At 39.0% G+C, this 22,591-nt stretch overlaps 2 protein-coding genes across 2 annotated transcripts; both read left to right on the top strand.

The window, feature by feature from the left end:
* Positions 1 to 13,238: 13,238 nt before the first annotated feature.
* TAS2R3 (taste 2 receptor member 3) lies at positions 13,239 to 14,204 on the top strand (the record flags this gene model as incomplete). The annotated part of the gene is made up of 1 exon (XM_080932592.1): positions 13,239 to 14,204. The coding sequence occupies exon 1, from the start codon at positions 13,254 to 13,256 to the stop codon at positions 14,202 to 14,204; it is 951 nt and encodes a 316-aa protein (XP_080788718.1). The 5' UTR covers positions 13,239 to 13,253.
* Positions 14,205 to 15,541: 1,337 nt separating this feature from the next.
* TAS2R4 (taste 2 receptor member 4) lies at positions 15,542 to 16,435 on the top strand (the record flags this gene model as incomplete). Its single annotated transcript, XM_080932111.1, has 1 exon — positions 15,542 to 16,435. The coding sequence occupies one exon, from the start codon at positions 15,542 to 15,544 to the stop codon at positions 16,433 to 16,435; it is 894 nt and encodes a 297-aa protein (XP_080788237.1).
* Positions 16,436 to 22,591: the final 6,156 nt, after the last annotated feature.

Genomic DNA, 22,591 nt, shown 5'->3' with positions numbered 1-22,591 from the left:
ACTGCCACTGTGCAGAGGTAATTTGAGGGTCTTAGAACTTCTGTTTTTGATATGGTTATATTGGGGCATAAATTTACAGAAAACTGCCCTGCAAGCTTGTTGTGGGATTTTTATCCCATATTAAATGGAAAGATGACTGCATAGAAAAGAAGGTGAAAATGTGTCAAACAGTATGTGTGATAAAAAAAATATTTTTAAAAATATTTAAAAATTATTTTTCAAAAGTATGGAGGGTGTATATGCTTTAAAGGGCTGAAAGAAAAGTGGCAAATGCTATGATTGTCTATTCTTTATACTTCTCATGGATGCTTTTAACAACAGTGTATATTTTAAGATGGGGTGCTCTTTTGTAAACCACAGAGCATTACTTCTCATCCTGCAGCCAGTGCTACTTCATATACTGGGAGTGATGAAGAAAGCCTTCCATACATACCCTAGTCACACGCGCTTTAGTCTTTGTCATACCTACTTTGTCTTTACTCACTGTAAATAGCTTGTGCATGGCTCCGAAGGCTGCACTTTAAAGATGGGCCAGAATGAGAGCCAGTGTTTACTTCCCTTACAATTCTTAGACTGGATGATTCTCATTACAACCTCAAACACCAAACACATTGGTTCTGAGGCTGTTCAGGGAGATGGGTTATTGTTGTTCATCAGGTTACATAAACTAAGCTTATATCGCTGAGTAAGAAAATTATTAAGACATTTTCCCTTGCTCCCAAAAGAAACCATTTAATTCCTACAATTAGTTTCTCCTCTACTCAGATTATCCCTTTGTCCCTACTTAGCTCAGCCTAGCACAGTGACACTGTGCTGTGTTGGTCACTCATTGGCATGGGAATGAGAGCCGGATTATTTTTCTTACTTTGTTTCAGGGCTTGTATTATATGCTGTGAAGACTAGTGGGAGCAGCAGCAAGACAGTTACAGCAAAGGAGCAGTGTTCTCTCAGTAAGTGACAGGGAAACAACTGAGACAGTGACCGTAACCGTGGTAACGGCTGAGCTGCCCTCGTCAATTGGATGAGTCAGCTATTAGGCTAAGCACATTTTATTATTGTCTCATGTAACTGTTTCCCAAGAAGCAAGTGGCAGTATCATTTTACAAATGAAATTCAGAAACAGAAAGGTTAAAACAATGTCCAAGCCCTGCAGTGGGAAATTGAACTCAGGTACGTGAACTTTTAGCTTTCTTCCATTGACATTGATGCTCATGTTCCACTGGCCCGATGTAGCTCCAGCCACCACTGTTAAACTGGAATGTAGCATATAGCATGTGCTTCCTAGTGTACCAGAAATAAATAATAGGTTTACAGTTAGGGAGAAACAAGTGAAGGAAATACTCTAGCCCTTGTTCTCTCATGGTGATTATGCAGGAAAACAAGCCATGGTCCCATTACTGGCTTCTGACAGTCCTGCTTTGCTGGTATCAGGCAAGTGTCTCCTTACAGGTCAGAGTAACTTCAGTGTGTCTGCTGGCTTCACTGTTGACCTAACAAGTTCTAAAACTGTCAGGACTGCTCAGGCGTTTTTCAAGCTCACTACGTTGCACCAGTAGAACTGAAGTTTGTTCTCATATCTCAGTTTCCCTCTTTGTCCCCTCACAGCCCCATATAGTATAATAGTGGCTAACTTCGGTGTTATTGAAGCACATGGACATGGGAAATTTCCTGAACAGAACACCAATGGCTTATGCTCTAATATCAAGAATTGACAAATGGGACCTCATGAAATTGCAAAGCTTCTGGAAGGCCAAGGACACTGTCAAAAGGGCAAAATGGCAACCAATAGATTGGGAAAGGATCTTTACCAATCCTACATCTGATAGAAGGCTAATATCCAATATATACAAATAACTAAAGAAATTAGACTCTAGAGAATCAATCCTATTTTAAAAATGGGGTACAGAACTAAAAATGACTTCTCAACTGAGGAATATCGAATGGCTGAGAAGCATCTAAAGAAATGCTCATCATCCTTAGTTATCAGGGAAATGCAAATCAAAATAACCCTAAGATTCCACTTCACACCAGTCAGAATGGCTAAGATCAAAAACTCAGGTGACAGCAGATGCTGGTGAGGATGTGGAGAAAGAAGAACACTCCACTGTTGGGGTTATAAATTGGTAAAACCACTCTGGAAATCAGTCTGGCGGTTTCTTAGAAAATTGGACATAGTACTACCTGAGGACCCAGCTATACCACTCCTGGGCATATTCCCAAAAGAAACTTTAACACCTAATAAGGACACATGCTCAACAATGTTCATAGCAGCCTTATTTATAATATTCAGAAGCTGGAAAGAACCCAGATGTTCTTCAACAGAGGAATGGATACAGAAATTGTGGTACATTTACACAATGCAGTACTACTCAACTATTAAAAACGAGTTCATGAAATTCCTAGGCAAATGGATGGAACTTGAAGCTATCATCCTCAGTGAGGTAACCCAGTCACAAAAGAGCACTCATGGTATGTACTCACTTATAAGTGGATACTAGCCCAAAAGCCTGGTATACCCAAGAAACCATCCACAGACTATAAAGCTCAAAAAGAAGAAAGGCCAGAATGTGGATGCCTCAGTCCTCCTTAGAAGGGAGAAAAAACACTCATAGGAAGAAATGCAAGGTCAAATAGAGAAACAGGAATTGAAGAAAAGATCTACAGAGACCGCCTCACTTGGAGAATCATCCCATATGGAGCCACCAAACCCAAGCACTATTGCTGATGCCAAGAAGTGTTTACTGGCAGGAATCAAATATGGATGCCTCCTCAGAGGCTCTGCCAGAGTCATATAGATACCAATGAGAATGCTTGCAACTAACCATCAGACTGAAAACGGGGACCCCAATGAAGGTGCTAGAGAAAGGACTGAAGGAGCTGAAAGGGTTTACAACCTCATGGGAAAAACAACATCAACCAACCAAGGCACTGAGTTGAGAGAGGGTAATTGGGAGAGGATGTACCTTCATGGAAGCAAGTTGAGGGGGAGGAGGGAGAGGAGTGAGTGGGGGAAAGGGGATAACATTTGAAATGTAAATACAAGGAATATCCAATAAAATTTTTAAAAAAATCACTATTTGCTTGTTGCCGTGTTTTAAACCATAGGGTCTTGTTTTGCTATAAAAATGTCTATATCATCTTTCTCTGCCTTGTGTATTGTTAAAAGCAAAAACAAAACGTAGTCTCTAGTAATAATTGTCAAAGGTAAGGCTATACAAGCAGCTCAGATCTATTTAATATCTGAATGTAAGTTACTTAATTTCCTCTGCCCTTGGTAGTTTTGTTTTTCTTAAGTAAAACAAGGATAGTTGTATCCACCTCATAGGGCTACTTTGAAAAATTATAAATATTACAATATTTGTGACTTAAAATTATAAATGAAAAATGTGGAGAGCACCTTGGCTACTATTGTAGCTATTTTAAATAAGGCATGTTATTCAACTATTTAGGAAGTCTCATGTGGAACTTGTGAGTATATTAACTGTAGGATAGTTTATTATTTGACTTTATTGTTACTAACTTCAATGAATAACTGACCACTTATTCCAAATTGGTGTTATAGTATGGTTGTTTTTAATCTCTCATGTCTACCGTCAATTGGGTATTTTAAACTTCATTGAACTGGGCACTATTTGTATAACATGCAGCAATACATACTTACATATGGGCCTTTTGACAAGACCCATGTGTTGAAGGAACACATAATTTAGGATGGTGATAACCAACAAGGAAGGAAAGCAGGAGATGGTGTACTTAATTGGGGTTTGATGTGGAGTAGTTCAAGAGAGAGTAGCACATAAGTCATTGTTACCAGGGGAAATAGCATATACAGATACTTTTGAACAGTGAAAGGCAAGGCAAGAAAGTGATTTGGACTAGACTTTAGAGGACTTTCCAAACTCCCAGAAAACTTCAGCCATGTGGAGCTTCTGAAGGCTTGAAGACAAGAGTATGTTAAAGATGCTCTTTAGAGAACACAACAAAAATGGAGTGGTGGGTAAACACGAGGACATCCTTAGAAGCAGTAAAGAAGCACCAGCAGAGTACTTGGAAGTGTTGATAGGATGCAGATAAGGAACGACTTGAGAGGCATTTGGGATTCAGGTAGATTCAACACATACTGTGCTCTAGTTTTCTGTCCAATCCTATGTTTGCTGTAGCTTAAACTATCCAATGAAAGGTTGGGAAAATAGCTCAGGGGGTAAAGTGCTTGCTGTTCTGGTAGCCAGAACCCATATAGAAAACCCAGTACAGTTGTACATGCATGTAATTCTAGTCTTTAGCACAGATAGGATTCTAGGACATTCCTAGCCAATTGGTTGACTGTAGGTTCAGTGAGAGACTTTATTTCAAAAAATAAGGTAGAGAACAAGAGAAAGAGAAGCTAATGTGTACCTCAGCCTCTCTTGTGTGTCCATGGGTATGTGCACTAGCATGGGTGTCTCACATAAACATGAGAAAAAGTCAAGAAGAACATACAGCTTCTGCCTGACATCCTCTACTGGCCCAATAAGTAGCTGTTAGAAGAAAAGCAACCAGGTTTTTGGAGATTCCTCCTGTCAGATGGGTAGTGGACAGTGGTATACCATTTCTGGATGTAGGAGCAGACTTCAGAGGGTGAACAGTTATGGAAAATATAGTTAAGCCAGGCAAAGAACAAAGAAACTAACCCTGGAAAGACAGTTTCTTTTCTGGGTCCATATGGCTCTGAGAACTCAAAGCCACTTAAAATGTAAAGCACAAACATGGTTAATATACTACCTATTACTCATTATTTATACTCATAACTTGTATTTGTTTGAAATAACAATAGGCACAACTCAAATACTACATCCCTGTTCTCTGTGGTTATGGATTGACAAAAGTTATGTGCAGAAGTCATTTGGTGAAGCTTTTAGGAGAGTTCTTAGATGAACTGTTTGGAAACATGCCCTTTGGATTTCTCTAGACTCTCATCCCTTGACCTTTTCTTTCTGTGATGGAAACATGTTGGCCAAATCTTCAGGTACCATTTAGAACATGGAGCAGTCTTCAGTGTGGAAGATGGACGAAGCCAAGCCTGTGCTCATGTAGAAACTACCAGAGCATACTAGGACAGGCCACTTCTGAGTTCTTTGGGAGATACAAATAAACTTCTTGTATTTGTGTGAAGTTAGATCATTCTTACAAATTCACACACATCTACCTTTACAGTCTGTATAAACTGTCAAATCTCTACTTTATGTTTTTTATTTGACTATAAGTTGAAGTAATAAAGACTTACAGCTGATCCCACATTATTTTATTTTTTTAAATTTTTTTTTTAATTTTTTAAATTTTATTTAAAAAAAACAGATAAATGTACAGATTTTAAGCAATTTTGCATAAAAGTATACAAATACATTTTTATAAGGTTGTAATTAAGTATTTGTGGGTACATATACATACACATATGTATATATGTAACAATAATATAGGAAAAGAGATTATTGATTTGAGGAGATAGGAGAGAAACTGGGAGGGGCTGTAGGAGGGAAAGGGGGATGTGATACAGTTCTATTTTAATTAAAATATATTCTTTTTTTTCCTCTTTTTTTTCTTGATCTTCACACAGTCTGTGAGTTGTTTCTGGGGTGTTCAGAGCTTTCTGGGGTTAGTATCCCATTATCAGTGACTGCATATTATGTCTGTTCTTTTGTGACTGGATTATCTCACTCAGGATGATATTCTCTAGATGCATCCATTTTCTTGAGAATTTCATTAGGCCATTGTTTCTGATAGCTGAGTAGTACTCCATTGTGTAAATGTACCACAATTTTTGTATCCATTCATCTACTGAAGAACATCTGGGTTCTTTCCAGCTTCTGGCTATTATAAATAGAGCTGCTATGAACATTGTGGTGCATGCGTCTTTGTTGTATGTTGGAGCATCTCTGGGGTAAATGCCCAGAAGTGGAATAACTGGGTCTTCAGGTAGTACTATGTCCATTTTTCTGAGGAATCGCCAGACTGATTTCCAGAGTGGTTGTATCAGTTTACAACCCCACCAGCAGTGGAGAAGTGTTCCTCTTTCTCCACATCCTCGAGAGTATCTATTGTCATCTGAGTTTCTGACTGGTGTGAGGTGGAATCTCAGGGTTTTTTTGATTTGCATTTCCCTGATGGCTAAGGATGTTGAGCACTTTCTTAGATGTTTCTCGGCCATTCAGTATTACTCAATTGAGAAATTTTTGTTTAAGTCTGTATGCCATTTTTTAATAGGGTTGTTTGATTCTCTGGTATCTAGCTTTTTGAGTTCTTTGTACACCTGAGATATTAGGCCTCTATCTGATATGGGGTTGGTTTTCCCACTCTGTTGGACGCTGTTTTGTTTTCAATACAGTGTCCTTAGCCTTACAGAAACTTTGCAATCTCATTAAGTCCCATTAGTCAATCTTTGACTTTAGAGCTCGAGCTATTGGTGTTCTGTTTAGGAAATTTTCTTCTGTACCTATGAGATCTAAGGTTTTCCCTACTTACTCAGCTAATAGTTTCAGTGTACCTGGTTTAATGTGGAGATCTTTGATCCACTTGTACTTGAGCTTTGTACAAGGAGATAAGAAAGGGTCTATTTTCATTCTTCTGCATGATGAGTGCCAGTTGGACCAACACCATTTGTTGAATAGGCTGTTTTGTTTCCATTGAATGTTTACTGCTCCTTTGTCAAAAATCAGGTGACCATATATGTAAGGGCTTATTTCTGGATTTTCTATTCTATTCCATTGATCCACGTGCCTATTTCTGTACCAGTACCATGCAGTTTTCAGTACAATAGCCTTGTAATATAGCTTGAGGTCAGGCATAGTGATTCCCACAGATGTTTTCTTGTTGTGAGGATGGATTTGGCTATTCTAGGTCTTTTGTTATTCCAAATGAAATTGCACATTGCTCTTTCCAACTCAGTGAAGAACTGGGTTGGAATTTTGATGGGGATTGCATTGAATCTGTAGATTGCTTTTGGTAAGATGGCCATTTTTAAAATGTTGATTCTTCCAATCCATGAGCATGGGAGATCATTCCATTTTCTGAGATCTTCCTCCATTTCCTTATTTAGAGGTTTGAAGTTCTTGTCATACAGGTCCTTCACTTGCTTAGTTAGAGTCACACCAAGGTATTTCATATTGTTTGTGACTATTGTGAAGGGTATCTGTTCCCTAATTTCTTTCTCCACGTTTGTCCTTTGACTATAGGAAGGCTACTTATTTGTTTGAGTAAATTTTATATCCAGACACTTTGCTGAACTTGTTTATCAGGTGTAGGAGTTCTCTGGTGGAATTTGTGGGGTCACTTAAGTACACTATCATGTCATCTGCAAATAGTGATGTTTTTACTTCTTCCTTTCCAATTTGTATCCCTTTGATTTTCTTTTGCTGTCTAATTGCTCTGGCCAGGACTTCCAGTACTGTGTTGAATAGGTGGGGGGGAGTGGGCAGCCTTGTCGAGTTCCTGATTTTAGTGGGATTGCTTCAAATTTCCCATCCTTAAGTTTGATGTTGGCTGTTGGATTGCTGTATATTGCTTTCACCAAGTTTAGGTATGGACCTTGGATACCTGTTTTTTCCAAGACTTTTAACATGAAGGGGTGTTGAATTTTGTTAAATGCTTTCTCAGCATCTAGTGAGATGACCATGTGGTTTTTTTCTTTGAGTTTGTTTATATGGTGGATTACATTGATGCATTTCCATATGTTAAACCATTTCTGCATGCCAGGGATGAAGCCTACTTGATCATGGTGAATGATCGTTTTGATATGTTCTTGGATTCGATTTCCAAAGATTTTGTTGAGTATTTTTGCATCAATGTTCATAAGTGAGATTGGTCTGAGGTTCTCTTTCCTTGTAGGGTCTCTGTGTGGTTTAGGAATGAGGGTTATTGTAGCCTCAAAAAATGAGTTAGGTAGTTTTCCATCTGATTCTATTTTGTGGAATAGTTTGGAGAGTATTGGTATTATGTCATCAATAAATGTCTGATAAAATTCTGCACTAAACCCATCTGGACCTGGGCTTTGTTTGGTCAGGAGACTTTTGATGACTGCCTCTATTTCTTTAGGTGTTATGGGATTATTTATATGATTTACCTGGTCCTGATTTAACTTTAGTTCCTTGTATCTGTCTAGGAATTCATCCATTTCCTCCAGATTTTCTAGCTTTGTTGAGTATAGGCTTTTGTAGTATGATCTGATGATTTCTTGAATTTCCTCAGTTTCAGTTGTTATGTCTCCACTTTCCTTTCTGATTTTGTTAATTTAGATACTCTCTCCTTGCCCTATATTTAGTATGACTAAGGGTTTATCAATCTTGTTGATTTTCTCAAAGAACCAGCTCTTGGTTTTGTTGATTCTTTCGATGGTTCTTTTTGTTTCTATTTGGTCTATTTCTGCCCTAAGTTTGATTATTTCTTGCCATCTACTCCTTTTGGGTGTATCTGCTTCCTTTTGTTCTAGAGCTTTTAGCTGTGCTGTCAAGTTGCTGATGTATGCTCTCTCCAGTTTCTTTTTGGAAGTGCTCAGAGCTATGAGTTTTCCTCTCAGTACTGCTTTCATTGCATCCCATAGGTTTGGGTATTTTGTGTTTTCGTTTTTATTGAATTCTAGAAAATCCTTAATTTCTTTCTTTATTTCTTCTTTGACCCTGCTATAATTTAACAGAGCATTGTTTAATTTCCCTGTGTATGTGGGCTTTTTGTTGTCTTTGTTGTTGTTAAAGACCAGCCTTAGACCATGGTGATCTGAGAGGATGCATGGGAGTATTTCAATCTTCTTATATCTATTGAGGCTCCTTTTGTGACCAATTATGTGGTCAATTTTTGAGAAGGTGCCATGAGGTGCTGAGAAGAAGGTGTATTCTTTTTTTTTAGGATAGTATGTTTTGTAGATATCTATTAATTCCAGTTGGTTTATAACCTCTGCTTGTTTTACAGTATCCTTGTTCAGTTTTTGTTTCCCCGATCTGTCTATTTTTGAGAGTGGGGTATTGAGGTCTCCCACTATTTTTGTGTGGGGTGCAATGTATTTTTTGAGCTTTAGTTGGGTTTCTTTTATGAATATCGGTGGTGCTTTTGTATTTGGAGCATATATGTTAAGGATTGAGAGTTTCCCCTGACAAATTTCCCCTGTAGTGAGTAAAAAGTGTACTTCCTTATCTTTTTTGGTAACTTTTGGTTGAAAATCTACATTTGTCGATATTAGAATGGCGACTCCAGCTTGCTTCTTGGGGCCATTTGCTTGGAAGGTTTTTTTCCTACCCTTTTACTCTGAGATAATGTCTGTCTTTGTCTTTGAGATGAGTTTCTTGTATGCAACAAATTGCTGGGTTTTGTTTATGTATCCAGTCTGATAGCCTATGTCTTTTTATTGGGGAATTGAGTCCATTTATGTTAACAGATATCAAGGAGTAGTGGTTGCTGTTTCCTGCTATTTTTGGTTTTGGAGGTTGAATTGTGCCTGTATGTCTTTCTTCTTTTGGTTTTCTTGCTTAGGAGTTTTCTTGGTTTTATTAGGATGTAGTTCCCCTCGTTGTAATCGGTTTTCCACCTATAATTCGTTGTAGTGTTGGGTTTGTTGTCAGATATTGCATAAATTTAGTTTTGTCTTGGAATATCTTAGTCTCTCCATCTATGGTGATTGAGAGTTTTGCTGGGTATAGCAGCTTTGGCTGGCACTTGTGCTCTCTTAGGGTCTGCATGATGTCTGTCCAGGCTCTTCTAGCTTTCATAGTATCTGTTGAGAAATCGGGTGTGATTCTGATTGGTCTGCCTTTATATGTTACATGGCCTTTTTTCCCTTACTGCTTTTAATATTTTTTCTTTACTTTGGGCACTTGGTGTTTTGACTATTATGTGTAGGGAGGAGTTTCTTTTCTGATCCAATCTATTTAGAGTTAGGTAGGCTTGTTTTCTGCTCATGGTTATCTCATTCTTAAGGGTGGGGAAGTTTTCTTCTATGATTTTGTTGAAGATATTTACTGTGCCTCTTAGTTGATATTCTTTGCCCTCTTCTATTCCTATTATCCTTAGGTTTGGTCTTCTCATTGTGCCCTGGATCTCCTGGACATTTTGGGTTAGGAGCTTTTTGGCTTTTGCATCTTCTCTGACTGTTTTATCTATGTTTTCAATGTTGTCCTCGGCCCCCGAGATTCTCTCTTCCATCTCTTGTAGTCTATTGGAAATGCTTGCATCTGTGACTCCTGATTTCTTTTTTAGGTGTTCTACCTCCAGGGTTATCTCTTTTAGTGTTTTTTTAATTGTGTCAATTTCCGTTTTAAATTCCTTCTTCCATTACTTCATCTCTTTGGTTCTGTTTTCCTCTAGTTCTTTGATTTCTTTGAGTGTTTTTCTTGTTTCCTCTTTAAAAGCTTCTAATTTTTTATGCTTTTCCTCCCATTTCTTGTTTAAGGATTTCTAGCATTGTCTTGACATATGATTTTAGGTCTGCGTCTTCTTTTTCTGGTGTGTTTGGCATTCCGCTGTTTGCTGTGATGGGAGAGCTGGGTACTGGTGTTGCCAGGTTGTCTTGGTTTCCCTGGGGTACGTTCTTTCCCTTTCCTCTTGCCATCTTGTTGTCAGTCTTGTGTCCCTGGATCACTGCTGGATCACCGCTGGCTCACTGCTGGCTCACTGCTGTTCCTGGTGGTGGGTGGTCTGAGTGAGGTTCCTCACTCTCCCACTTTATTTTCAATTCAGATTATTATAAATGTGGGGAAGTAGTTGGACCATGAAAAACAACAAAACCTTAGATCAAACAAGCTTTTTTTTTTTTTTTTTTTTTAAGGGCAGGGGTTTGTTAAGCACTGAAATTTCCTTTTGATCCCTAGTGAGGAACCTTAGCTCTCCTAAGGGGGCAGGTAGAGGTCGGTTAAGAATTGTCTTTACATTTCCACCACAGATGGCAGATGAGAAAACTGAATTGGGATGCTTTCCTAAATATAAATTGTTTCTTTTAGGTTGGTAGGGCTATTAATCTTGTCAGGCACCCAGAACACAATACAGATTGGTAGTTTGAAGAACAGACAGACATTTCCTTTTACTTTGGAAGCTGAAAGGCTGTATCTCTATGTTCTAGTCTGGAGAAGACTCTTCCCTGGCTTATAAGTGGCTGCTGCCTTCCTCTGCTCATTTGGCCTTGACTTTGTGTGCTTGCAGTAGCAGAGCCCTACCCTTTTGATCTCATATAACCTTCGTTTCCTCCTTCAAAAGGTCATGTTTAAGTACCTCTGTGCGGTATGTTACGTGGAGAACTATAGGTTAAGAGGGCAGGGTCCTAATATAACCCATAGCATTGACTTGCAGGGAGAAAACAACTCAGTTTAACATTTTCAAAGCAAGAGCTAAAACAGGCAAAACACAGAACAAAGGTGTGTGTGTGTGTGTGTGTGTGTGTGTGTGTGTGTGTGTGTGTAATTTTTTAGCCTTGGGAAGCAGATTTACTGGCTTGTTGTCTCCAGAACCCACAGAAGCTATGTGCTTTCAGTTATCCCCCTGCTTCCATGATGCCTCCAGGGCTCTACTTGGAGAAGGGATATAAGTTGCCCAAGTCTTCCCTGTAAAGATTAACCTAGAAACCTGAATAAAGGGTTCTTTAATGGCGTATCAATCTTGTTACTGTAGTTTATAAGTAAATGTTACACACTTAAAGTGTGTGTGAAACATTAACTTTTCCTTTCCAATAGAAAGATAAACACTAAGCGTACTTGAACTAAGACCAGCAAGTACTGAGAGTGTCAAGGTCATGAAAAGTAAGGGATTCACAAATGTTCCGATTGCTTTGAAAGTAACTATGGATAAGTTACAGGAAATTAAGCAACACTCAAGTGTTCTAAATATCAAAACGTTGATTTTGAAAAGATGTCATCTAAGAATATCAGAATACAAAAGTCCTTAGTGATCTCTGACAAGCTTTAAAATCTTATTGAAACACATTTAAAACACGAGTCCATCATGTTTGCTGGAAACATCGTCATCATTGTTATGAATGGGAAAAATAAATAATTTTCTCAATGTCCTTTGAGGAGATGTGACAAGCTGATTTTGAGATGCTTTGACAAGCAAATGCTCAAGAATAGGGGCTCTCAGAGAATGAACTAGGGGATGTGCTCTGCTAGTTAAGGTTTTTGTTGGTGTGTGTGTGTGTGTGTGTGTGTGTGTGTGTGTGTGTGTGTGGTTACAATGAGAAAGTGTACTATTGATGTGGATTCAAAGCGAAGTAGTGACATAGAATACAGTCAGAAACTGGCCATGCTATGTGGAGACAATGGTATGTAGCATAGTTTATTCAACCCATGGTGCCAGAAAAAACTGTTACTCATTTGGAGATGGGGAGAAAAGTTTAATCTTTATACTTTATGCAAAATTAATTTTTGTCTTTTGAGACTTATTTGCAAAATTTAAAATGATATTTTCATGAGTTGATGTTATGGAATTTTTCATAAAGGAACTGATTTTAAGACCAGTGACATTAAACTTGATGCACATAAACTTTTTCCAGTACGGTAGAATTCTGTCATTTCCCTGTTTCTGGCTGTCCTTGTAGAAAAACAAGACTTCTCACCTTTCACGTGGTTATGTGCTTCCTTTAGGTACCAGTCACCTTTCTCTTCTGGATGGTTCCCAGCACTACTTTTCTGTAGTTCATGTGATAAAATACCCCCAAAAAAGCACTGTAAGGGAGAAAAGGTATATTTGGGTATACAATTCTAGAAGGAGCAGCAGGCCAGCCCATTATACATCGTGGGAAGGAGAGAACAGAAAATGGAGCCAGCATAAAATCTCAAAGCCCATCCCTAGTAACAGTAATGTACTTCCTTTTGCCAGGTTCTACCTCCTAAGGTTTCCATACTCTTCCCAAACAATGCCACCAGCTGGCGATTTTGTTTTCAAACACATGAAATAATGAAGAATGCTTTGCATTCAAGCCCCAGTGACACTCCCTCTGAAACTGAGTCTCAGTCTTCCATATTCTTTGTGACCCAGATATCTTCCCTGTCCATATGACACTGGGTATTATTTGCATCTCAACAAGGAGCTGCTGAATTTAAGATCATAGAAGTGACAGTCTATGCCATCTGTGAAGAGCACAGCCAGAGCAGATTCACAAAGCTGTTCTGTAAGACAGACTAAATCATGCAGAAGAGACAGGTACAGTAAAGTAACAAGAGGAGGTATATCTCAGAAAAAAATGAAATTAGCAAGGAGATGAGATTCATGAACAGCACAAGGGTCAGGGTGGCCTAAATTCTAATATGTTGGGATTCATTGAAGGGGTGTTTCTGGTTCTGACCATCACTGAGTTTGTTCTTGGAAATCTGGTGAACAGTTTCATTGTGTCAGTCAATGGCAGCCATTGGTTCAAGAGCAAGAAGATTTCTTTGTCTGACTTCATCATTACCAGCTTGGCCCTCTTCAGAATCTTTCTGCTGTGGATCATTTTTATTGATAGCCTTATAATAGTGTTCTCTTACCACACCCATGACTCAGGGATAATGATGCAACTTATTGATGTTTTCTGGACATTTACAAACCACTTCAGTATTTGGCTTATCTCCTGTCTCAGTGTTTTCTACTGTCTGAAAATAGCCAGTTACTCCCATCCCTCATTCCTCTGGCTTAAATGGAGAGCTTCTAGAGTGGTTGTTGGGATGCTGTGGGCTGCATTGCTCTCGTCCTGTGTCTGCACCATGTCTCTGATGAATGAATTTAGGATCTATTCTGCCCTCCTTGGAAGCAGAGACACACCAAATATGACTGAATATTTCAGATTGAAGAGATGTGAATATAATCTGTTGCATGTTCTTGGGAATCTGTGGAAGATTCCTTCCTTATTTGTTTCCCTGGTTGCCTACTTTCTGCTTCTTTTCTCTCTGGGGAAGCACAAACAGCAGATGCAGCAGTACAGTATTGGCTCCAGAGATCCCAGTACTGAGGCCCACAAAAGAGCCATGAGAAGCATCCTTTCCTTTCTCTTATTCTTTCTCATCTACTTTCTTTCCTTTCTAATTTTGTCATCCAGTCGTTTCCTACCAGAAACCAAGATTGCTAGGATAATCGGAGTAGTGATTACAATGTCATACCTTGCTGGTGATTCATTTATTCTTATTTTATGTAACAACAAGCTGAAGCAGACATTTGTAGCCATGCTCCCATGTAAGTGTGGGCATGTGAAGCCTGGATCTAAGGAACACTTTGCTTCATAAACAGCAAAGGTTGTGGGATGGGGAGGTCTTCAGCCTGGTTTAGATATGGAGTCTTTCTGACTTCAGTGCATCAATCTATACCATCGATAGGAGAGATGCTGCTTGCTTTGTCCCTGATCCTACCTGGCTTAGAGGTGAAAACCAAGCTTCTTAGGACCTCTCTCCATTGAATCATTTGGACAGGCACAACAGTCTTTAGGAAATGCCATTTGCCTAAGAACACTCACTATATAGACATGGGACTGTATTTTAATAACCATTAGCTTAAACAGAACCATTCTGTGTATTAGTTTTACCTGACATTTTATGATGGTAAAAGCATTTTTTTCCCTATAGATTTGGATTTTAATTTTAGTTCTGTTAACTTTCCGTTTTTGTCCTTGGATGAATTTTTTGTGCCTTTCCCTCATCAAGGTTCACTTTGATGTTTAATTAATATCATTTATAAGAGAGGAATAGATATTGATTTACCTGCTGTCATTAAATACCCTTGCCAAGTCAATGAGAATATTCATTATCATGAAAAATTCTCTTAACTTTGTGAATATAGTCAGCTAGGACACGTAGCATCCCCAAATGTAGATTTCTAATGTGACTAAATAATTACCCTGGATTTTACATCCGAGAACTTTGATGCCTAAGGGGAAATATTGTAACCACAAATGATCTAAGTATAGATCCAGATTTATAAAGGAAGCATGAAAGAGTGGGTGTTTTTCTTAGGTGAATTATGGCACAAATTCCTTTCTCTGCCGGGACCCCTTCACTGTGTCTCACGAAAAACATGTCTCAAGGAGGGGATTGTCCCTCTAACTTGCTGTATTAGAACCATCTCATATGTGAGGGGATGAAGGGATGGCAGGGCATGGTCGGAGTGCAGTTGGAGAAAATGGAGGATACATGGACTGGATCGGATAGGCCATGGAGGGAAGGGAGGTGGGAAGAGTGGGGCTTGAGGAGCCCCACAACATTCTGTGGTTTCTATAAAGTAAAGCTGCTAAGAAACTGAAATAGTCTCAGGCTAGAACACCGATTTGGGTTTGAAGTTCTTGGAGCCTGCTTCGACATCCACTAGTCTTTCTGCTCTTGGAAGAAAAGATTCCAGATTCAATTAAGCTTGTGTGTAATTAGGCATTTCTAAGAAAATAAGAACAGGAGTGAGAAAAAATAGTAATTTAATCCTCGAAAGATTTGCATCTCAGTAAAAGCAGCTGCCGCATAGACCAGAAATGACATGTTTGCCACGCTGGAAAATAAAAAGGAGACCTCTTTCCAGGCTGCATCCTGAGCCTGCTTACTTATTTCAGTTTGTTTTTAGCAACAGCAAACAGGGAAAGATGCTCTGGGAACTGTATGCGTTTGTGTTTGCTGCCTCCGTTGTTTTTAATTTTGTAGGAATCATTGCAAATCTATTTATTATAGTGATAATTTATAAGACTTGGGCCAAAAGTCACAGAATCTCCTCTTCAGATAAGATCCTCTTCAGCTTGGCCCTCACCAGATTCCTGACTCTGGGGTTGTTTCTGCTGAACACTGTCTGCATTGCCACAAATACTGGAAGGTCAGTCTACTTTTCCACATTTTTTCTGCTGTGTTGGAAGTTTCTGGACTCCAACAGTCTCTGGTTAGTGACCTTTCTGAACAGCTTGTATTGTGTGAAGATTACCAATTTCCAACACCCCGTGTTTCTTCTGTTGAAACGGACTGTCTCTATGAGGACCACCAGCCTGCTGCTGGCTTGTCTTCTGATTTCAGCCTTCACCACTCTCCTACATTTTATGCTTACACAGATAACACGTTTTCCTGAGCACATCATTGGGAGAAATGACACATTACTTGACCTCAGAGATGGCATCTTGACCTTAGCAGCCTCTTTGATCCTGAGCTCACTTTTACAGTTTATGCTCAATGTGACTTTTGCTTCCTTGTTAATACATTCCTTGAGAAGACATATACAGAAGATGCAGAGAAACACAACCAGCTTTTGGAATCCCCAGACAGAGGCTCACATGGGTGCAATGAGGCTGATGGTCTGTTTCCTCGCGCTCTATATTCCATATTCAATTGCTGCCTTGCTCTATTTTCCTTCCCATATAAAGAAGAACATGAGAGCCCAGGCTTTTTGCATGATTATTACTGCTGCTTACCCTCCAGGACATTCTGCCCTCCTCATTATCACACATCATAAACTGAAAGCTAAAGCAAAGAAGATTTTCTGTTTCTACAAATAGTGGAATTTCAGTTGTAATTGACAGCATCAATTTATGGTTTGGCTCATTAGAAACTTCTCAGCGACCTAAGGACTTAATTTTGTGATCCTGTATCTGGCATCCTGACTCTGAGGTTAAGTGCTTATGTTTTGGTCAATACTGCATTGTTTTTGGTTAATATTTTAAAGTAAAGCACATTCCATAAGAAATTGTTTGAGGCATTTATTTATTTTTCATGCTTATCATATTCCTAGACAATGGGCATCGCCACACTGTTTCATTAGCTGCTGAGAAAGGGGCTGTCCATGAATGAGGGCCACATAGTAACGTACTTGGTCAGCACAGATTAGAGAATTTTCTCTGAACCAAATAAGGTATCTCTAACAGCTAAGCTGTCACTGAGAGGAGACTGACTTAAAAGTGTAACAAGACAGCACAAAAAGAAAAGAGGGGGTGGTTCAGAGAAAAATAAAGAGAAAGGTGTGTATTTTAGGCATGCCAGATAGAGGATCCTGATGTTTGCTGAGATACTACCATCAAGCAGCCCTAGCACTGAATTCTGGCTTGATCTAGAAAGGGTCAGACTTGATAGGTCATAGGTAGGGACTGACCGTAAACAATCTAAATAAAATGGCTTAAACTCAAAGGACCTATCTTAATATCTAGAGAGGTAAGACCATGTGAGTGAAGATTTACAGAGCCTGTGACAGAGTTCAGAAGGCCAAGAAGCACTGCACTGGGGGAGGTGCTGGACTTGTGGGCTTGTTTCACTGGATCTACATTGCACAGCTGTGCAGAAGGATGCCGCTGTGGGCAATCTGATGATGGGTGTGAAAAGTTATGAAGTGGGGATTGGGCATTCATTATTTACAATTATACAGGTAAAATAAATTGCCTATGGAATATTTATACAATTCAAGATGAACTTTCACAATGTCCAGATCACCTAACGTTTCCTGTTCTACCTGCCACAGTCTTTACTGTGATATTTACTGAATATTAATGGCATAAAATCTGAAGGTATTCTTCAAGTTTCAATGTTACTATTAACAGATAAAGGGAACGCTGAAAGTACTAAGTGAAATCTAAGTACTAAGGGACAGAAGAACTGTGAATGAGCGGCAGAGTCCTTCATCGGTTCCTCAGTATCATCTCTGCTTTTTCAGGGTAACCATTGTTAGCTGTCGAGAATTTGTATGGGGGCCATAAGGCTAATAGAGTATGAATGGAGGTAATTTTAGGTATGTCTCTAAACTAGTCATTCTCTTCATTTCCATTTTCCTTTTCTTCTTTTCTTTCCTTTGGCCAACAAGCTAGAATATTTCGCTATTCTGAACCATGCATTTCAGGAGAACACTTGGGCATGGTGGAGTAATTATCTGTCCTTGATGTGGTGGTATGGTTTATGACATAGGAGGGTTGCCACACCACATCTGAACTAAGTTCATGCATAAATTCCAGAATGTGTAATAAGAAAACATCTCTATAGTTTGTTTTAATTAAAACATGAGCTGCTTTATTCTGTTACTTTGATGAAGTAACTTATGCTTTAGCAATAACATGTCTTTATGTATTTATGATAAAATAGTGTATAATTACTTATAGTATTATAATCAAAACACATATTTTTAAGTAAAATAAAACCAAAAATATGCTTTATACCAAACTTTTAAAAAGTATGTACATCTTAAGAAAAGCCTATAAGGAAATATATAAACAAACCTAAACATACATACAGCAATTTTTCTTATGTTGGAAGTTGACTTTTTTAAAATTCTAGGCATTGAACCCAAAACCTTGGTTTTACTGGCTAAGTTCTAAATCATTAAACCACATCCCCAGCTTGTGTTGGAAGTTTTGTGTAATATTTTTGTATTTTACTAACTTCCTATGATGAACATATACTTTCAAATGTATGCAAAATATACAGTATATCTTATCCAACCAATGATTCATCTTTTTAATGACAGACAGGCAATTATTATGTGAATATCTAGTTTCTCCTAACTCAGGAAAAAAAGTGACTAGTACTTCTCTTGTTTTGTCTGATGATGATGATGATGATGATGATTATTAATGGAATAGATAAATCCTTACATGTTTAATTTCATACAATGTATAGTGCGAAAGTACTTCCAGATTAAGTAGGTTTAATTGAGGTTACTATAGAAATGGCTTTCAGAGAACATATGGAGCTCCAGACAGCATTGACTTTATTTTTGATAAATATTTTATTAGTTAATTGAGGATTTCATAAACTATATTTTGATCATGCTCACTTTCAATTTTCTTAACTCCTCCTAGGTCCACCCTTATCTTCCTCCCAAAAACTTCCTTTTAGAAATTTAATAACCCGTCACATCCAGTTTGTGATGTCCATATACTTCTAGGTATGGACCATTTTTTGGAATGTAGTAGAACCACCAGGTTCCACACCATTAAAGAAAGCCAAATTCCCCTTCTCCAGAAGCCATTAACTGTCCATTCCTCTTTAGGAGAAGAATCATGATTCCCTTCTAACTCTGTGCTAGAAAGTTGATTGGCTTGATATTATGTAGGTCTTGGGCAGATGATAACAGTTGTTAAGAATTCATGCGTGCAGTGGTCTTGTCATACCCCGAAGACACTATTTTGCTATGATCTCTATCATCCATGGGTCATATAATCTTTCTACCCATTTTGTTGGGGTGCAAAGTAGATGTCCTATTTGTGGCTGGGTAACCTCTGAACTTTGGTGGGTTATGAGTGTCTGTGTTAACCACTAGCTACTTCACAAAGAAACTTCTCTGATGTAGTCCAAAGCCTGCTCTGTTCTACATTTGTAAAGATAGCGATTTAGTAGGCAGTTTGATACAATGTCTACTTAGCAAAATAATAGCTGTAGGTTCATAACTGAGGCTCCTGCCTCAACCATGAATTCTTGGCCAGGTTTGCAGTATTAGACATATGTTTCCTACAGAGGATTGGGCCTTAAATCTATCATAAACTGGTTGATAACCCCATAATATCTATGCCGTTATTGCATCTATTGTCACACTTTGCTTCATTGGTCATTATTGAATTTCCCAGGGTTCATAGCTAGATAAGACTGTTTAAGTCCCCCATACTCCCAGATGACTTCATAGCACTATCAAGTCATAGACTTCCAGTACTATGAGAGCTATCCATCAGGAAGGAAGATTCCTAGTCAATATAAAGTTGATTTCTCCATGTCCTGTGACTACTATATGTAGCGCCATGAGCATTAGAGTCTTGCCATCAAGTTCTAGTGGGCAGTCTGGAACAATGGCTGTGGTTTGTATGTACCATTTGGGGGTGAGGGGTTGTTGACCTCTGTCCAACGAGATGTATCACATACCTGGTACTGGGTCTTTTATTTGCTAACCTGTGTTTCTGGAATAAACATAATTCCCTTTATGTTAAGTTGGTTTCATAAAGTTCTGCTGATTTTTTTCTTAAGTAGATGTTGTCTTCTTTTCATTCCCACCTGCATTTGATGTGCTGTTTTCTTTACTGACTGTTTTGCTGCCTGGAAAAGTCACAAAAATTTGTTTAAGCACTTGCCCCAAATCCTTACTGGAGACTTTTTTACTTTGTTGTCATTGCTACAGGCTTGGAGATTTTCTGGTTTCAACATACTCTGCTTAATATCTGTCATTAAGGAATTATGAACTGAATTTGGAGAGACATCTTAGTGGCTGAGAGCACTTTCAGCTTTTGCAGATGACCCAAGTTTGGTTTCTAGTACACAGCTCACAACCACCTATAACTCCAGGTTCATGTGAACCAACTATTGTTTTTGGCTTTCACAGGTACTACACTCAAACCCACACTCAAACACCTATGTATACACATATCTGTTCAAAACAAAACTATTAGTCAGATGTTTTAAAAAAGATTTGGTTTGTCTTCTAAAAGGCACAATAAGAGAAATGCATGATAAAAGAGAAACTAGACTCTTGTCTTAGTTTCTTTTCCTGTTGCTGTGATAAAGTAATCTGACAAAAGCAGGTTAAAGAAAAGGCATTTATTTTACTCTGAAGTTAAAGGTATAGTCCATCATGGTGGGGAACTCAAGAAAGGGTGAACTTGAAGCAACTGGGGCACATCACTGTAAAGTAAAAACCTAAAACAAAACAAGCAAGCAAGCAAGCAAGCCAGAACTATAAATGCACGGTTGTTACTCTTCATCCAACCCACTTCTCTAAGTAGAATCATAGTAGATCACAGTCCAGGATCCCTGTCCAGGCCCACAGTGGGCAAATCTTCACACCTTAATTAGTGCAATCAAGATAATTGACCCAAGGCAGACTCACAGTTTAATCTCCCCGGAAATTCTACATCACGTCAAATTGAAATTCACACTCTCACAGCATTCTATAAATACTTAATATCCCGTATCTCCTTCTGTCATCCACCTATTATAGGAAAACAAATTTCTTTGTGCCACGTAGTTTTGGGTTTCCTTATTAATGACTCATTTTGAAGTGTTTTTCTTTTTTTCCTGCTTGTTGATTGATTTTTTACTTTACATCCTAATCACAGACTCCCCTCCCTTTTCTCTTCTCAGACCCCACCTCTAATCTTATCTCCCTGCCCCTCCCCCTTCACAGAAAAGGAGAGCTCTCCCATGGATATCAACCAGCCTTAGAATATCAAGTTGCAGTAAGACTAGGCACATCTTCATCTAGTGACAGACAAAGTAGTCCAGTTAGGGGAAAGGGACCTAAAGATAGGCAATGTAGTCAGAGACATCTCCTGTTCCCACTTTAGGAGTCCCACATAAAGACCCAGCTACATAACTGTTACATATGTGCAGTGGCCTAGGTCTGTCCCATGCATGCTCTCCAGTTGGCAGTTCAGTCTCTATGAGACCCGGTGGGTACATAGTAGTTAATTCTGTAGGTTTTCTTGTTGTGTCTTGGACCACTCTGGCTCCTTCAAACCTTCTTCCTCCTCTTCCACAGGATTATCAAACCTTAACTGAATGTTTGGCTGTGGGTCTCTGTATCTGTTGTCTGCAAGTATAGCAGATTATCATTAACAGTGTCAGGGGTGGGTTTCCTCATGGCATGGGTCTCAAACTGAGCCAGTCACTAATTGGCTCTTCCTTTAAACTCTGCTCCATCATTTATTCCTGTACATTTTGTATGCAGAGGTAATTGTGGGTTTAAAGTTTTTTTTTTGGCTGGACTGGTGTCCTAATCCTTCCACTGGAAGTCTTCCTGATTTCAAGATTCATAACCCTTATTGCTAGAATCCTGGTAGTTTCTATTGTTCTCAGTTTCTAGTTTTTTCCAGAGATAAGCCCTTCTCCCATTCTAGTTGTCTCTCCCAGTACTCTCTACCTCTGTCCTCCTTCTACCTCATTCTTTCTGTTCTTATAACCCCTCTATACTTTTTTTCTGTCCAGCCCCTGATGTCTAATCTATTTTCCCTTCTTAGTAAGATCTAAGCATCACCCCTTGGGCTCTTTGTTGTTGCTTACCTTCTTTGGGTCTTTTGTTTGTAGCATGGTTATTCTGTATTTTGTGACAATTATCCACTTATAAGTGAATACATATCTGAGTCAGCTGCTGAGTAGAGCATTTCAAAGGACAACATGATCCCATATGCAAGCATAACAGAGTATCATTAACAGTGTCAGGAATAGATGCTTGCCCATGGGATGGGTCTCAAGTTGGGCTGGTTGTTGGTTGGCCATTCCCTCAGTCTCTGATCCATCTCCCATGCCTGCATTTCTTGTATATGGGATAAAATTTGAGTTTTGTGGGTAGGCTTGACAGTGGATAGAGTTTGGGGAATCTTATGAAAGAATGGGAGGAAGGATTTTTGGATCTCAAAGGAGATAGAAACTCCACAGGAAGACAGAGTCAAGTAACCTGGACCCTTTGGGTTCTCAGCGTGTGAACCATCAACCAAAGAACATATGTGGGCTGGATCTTGGCCTTGGCACTCATATGTAGCAGCTTGACCTTCATGTGGGTCCTGAACAATTGGAATGGGGGCTGTCCCAGAAGATCTTGCCTGTAAGTGGGTTGTTCTACTAGCTGGGATGCCTTGTTTGGCCTCAATGGGAGAGAAAGCACCTAGCCTTGTAAAGATTTGAAGTGGCAAGGTAGGGGAAGGCATACCCAGGGGGCCCTAACTTGCTCAGAGAGAAGGGGATGGAGGTTG

Source organism: Micromys minutus, assembly GCF_963924665.1.
Source record: "Micromys minutus genome assembly, chromosome: 18".
In the NCBI taxonomy this organism is placed as follows: domain Eukaryota; kingdom Metazoa; phylum Chordata; class Mammalia; order Rodentia; family Muridae; genus Micromys; species Micromys minutus.
This window is presented reverse-complemented; position numbering and strand designations above follow the sequence as displayed.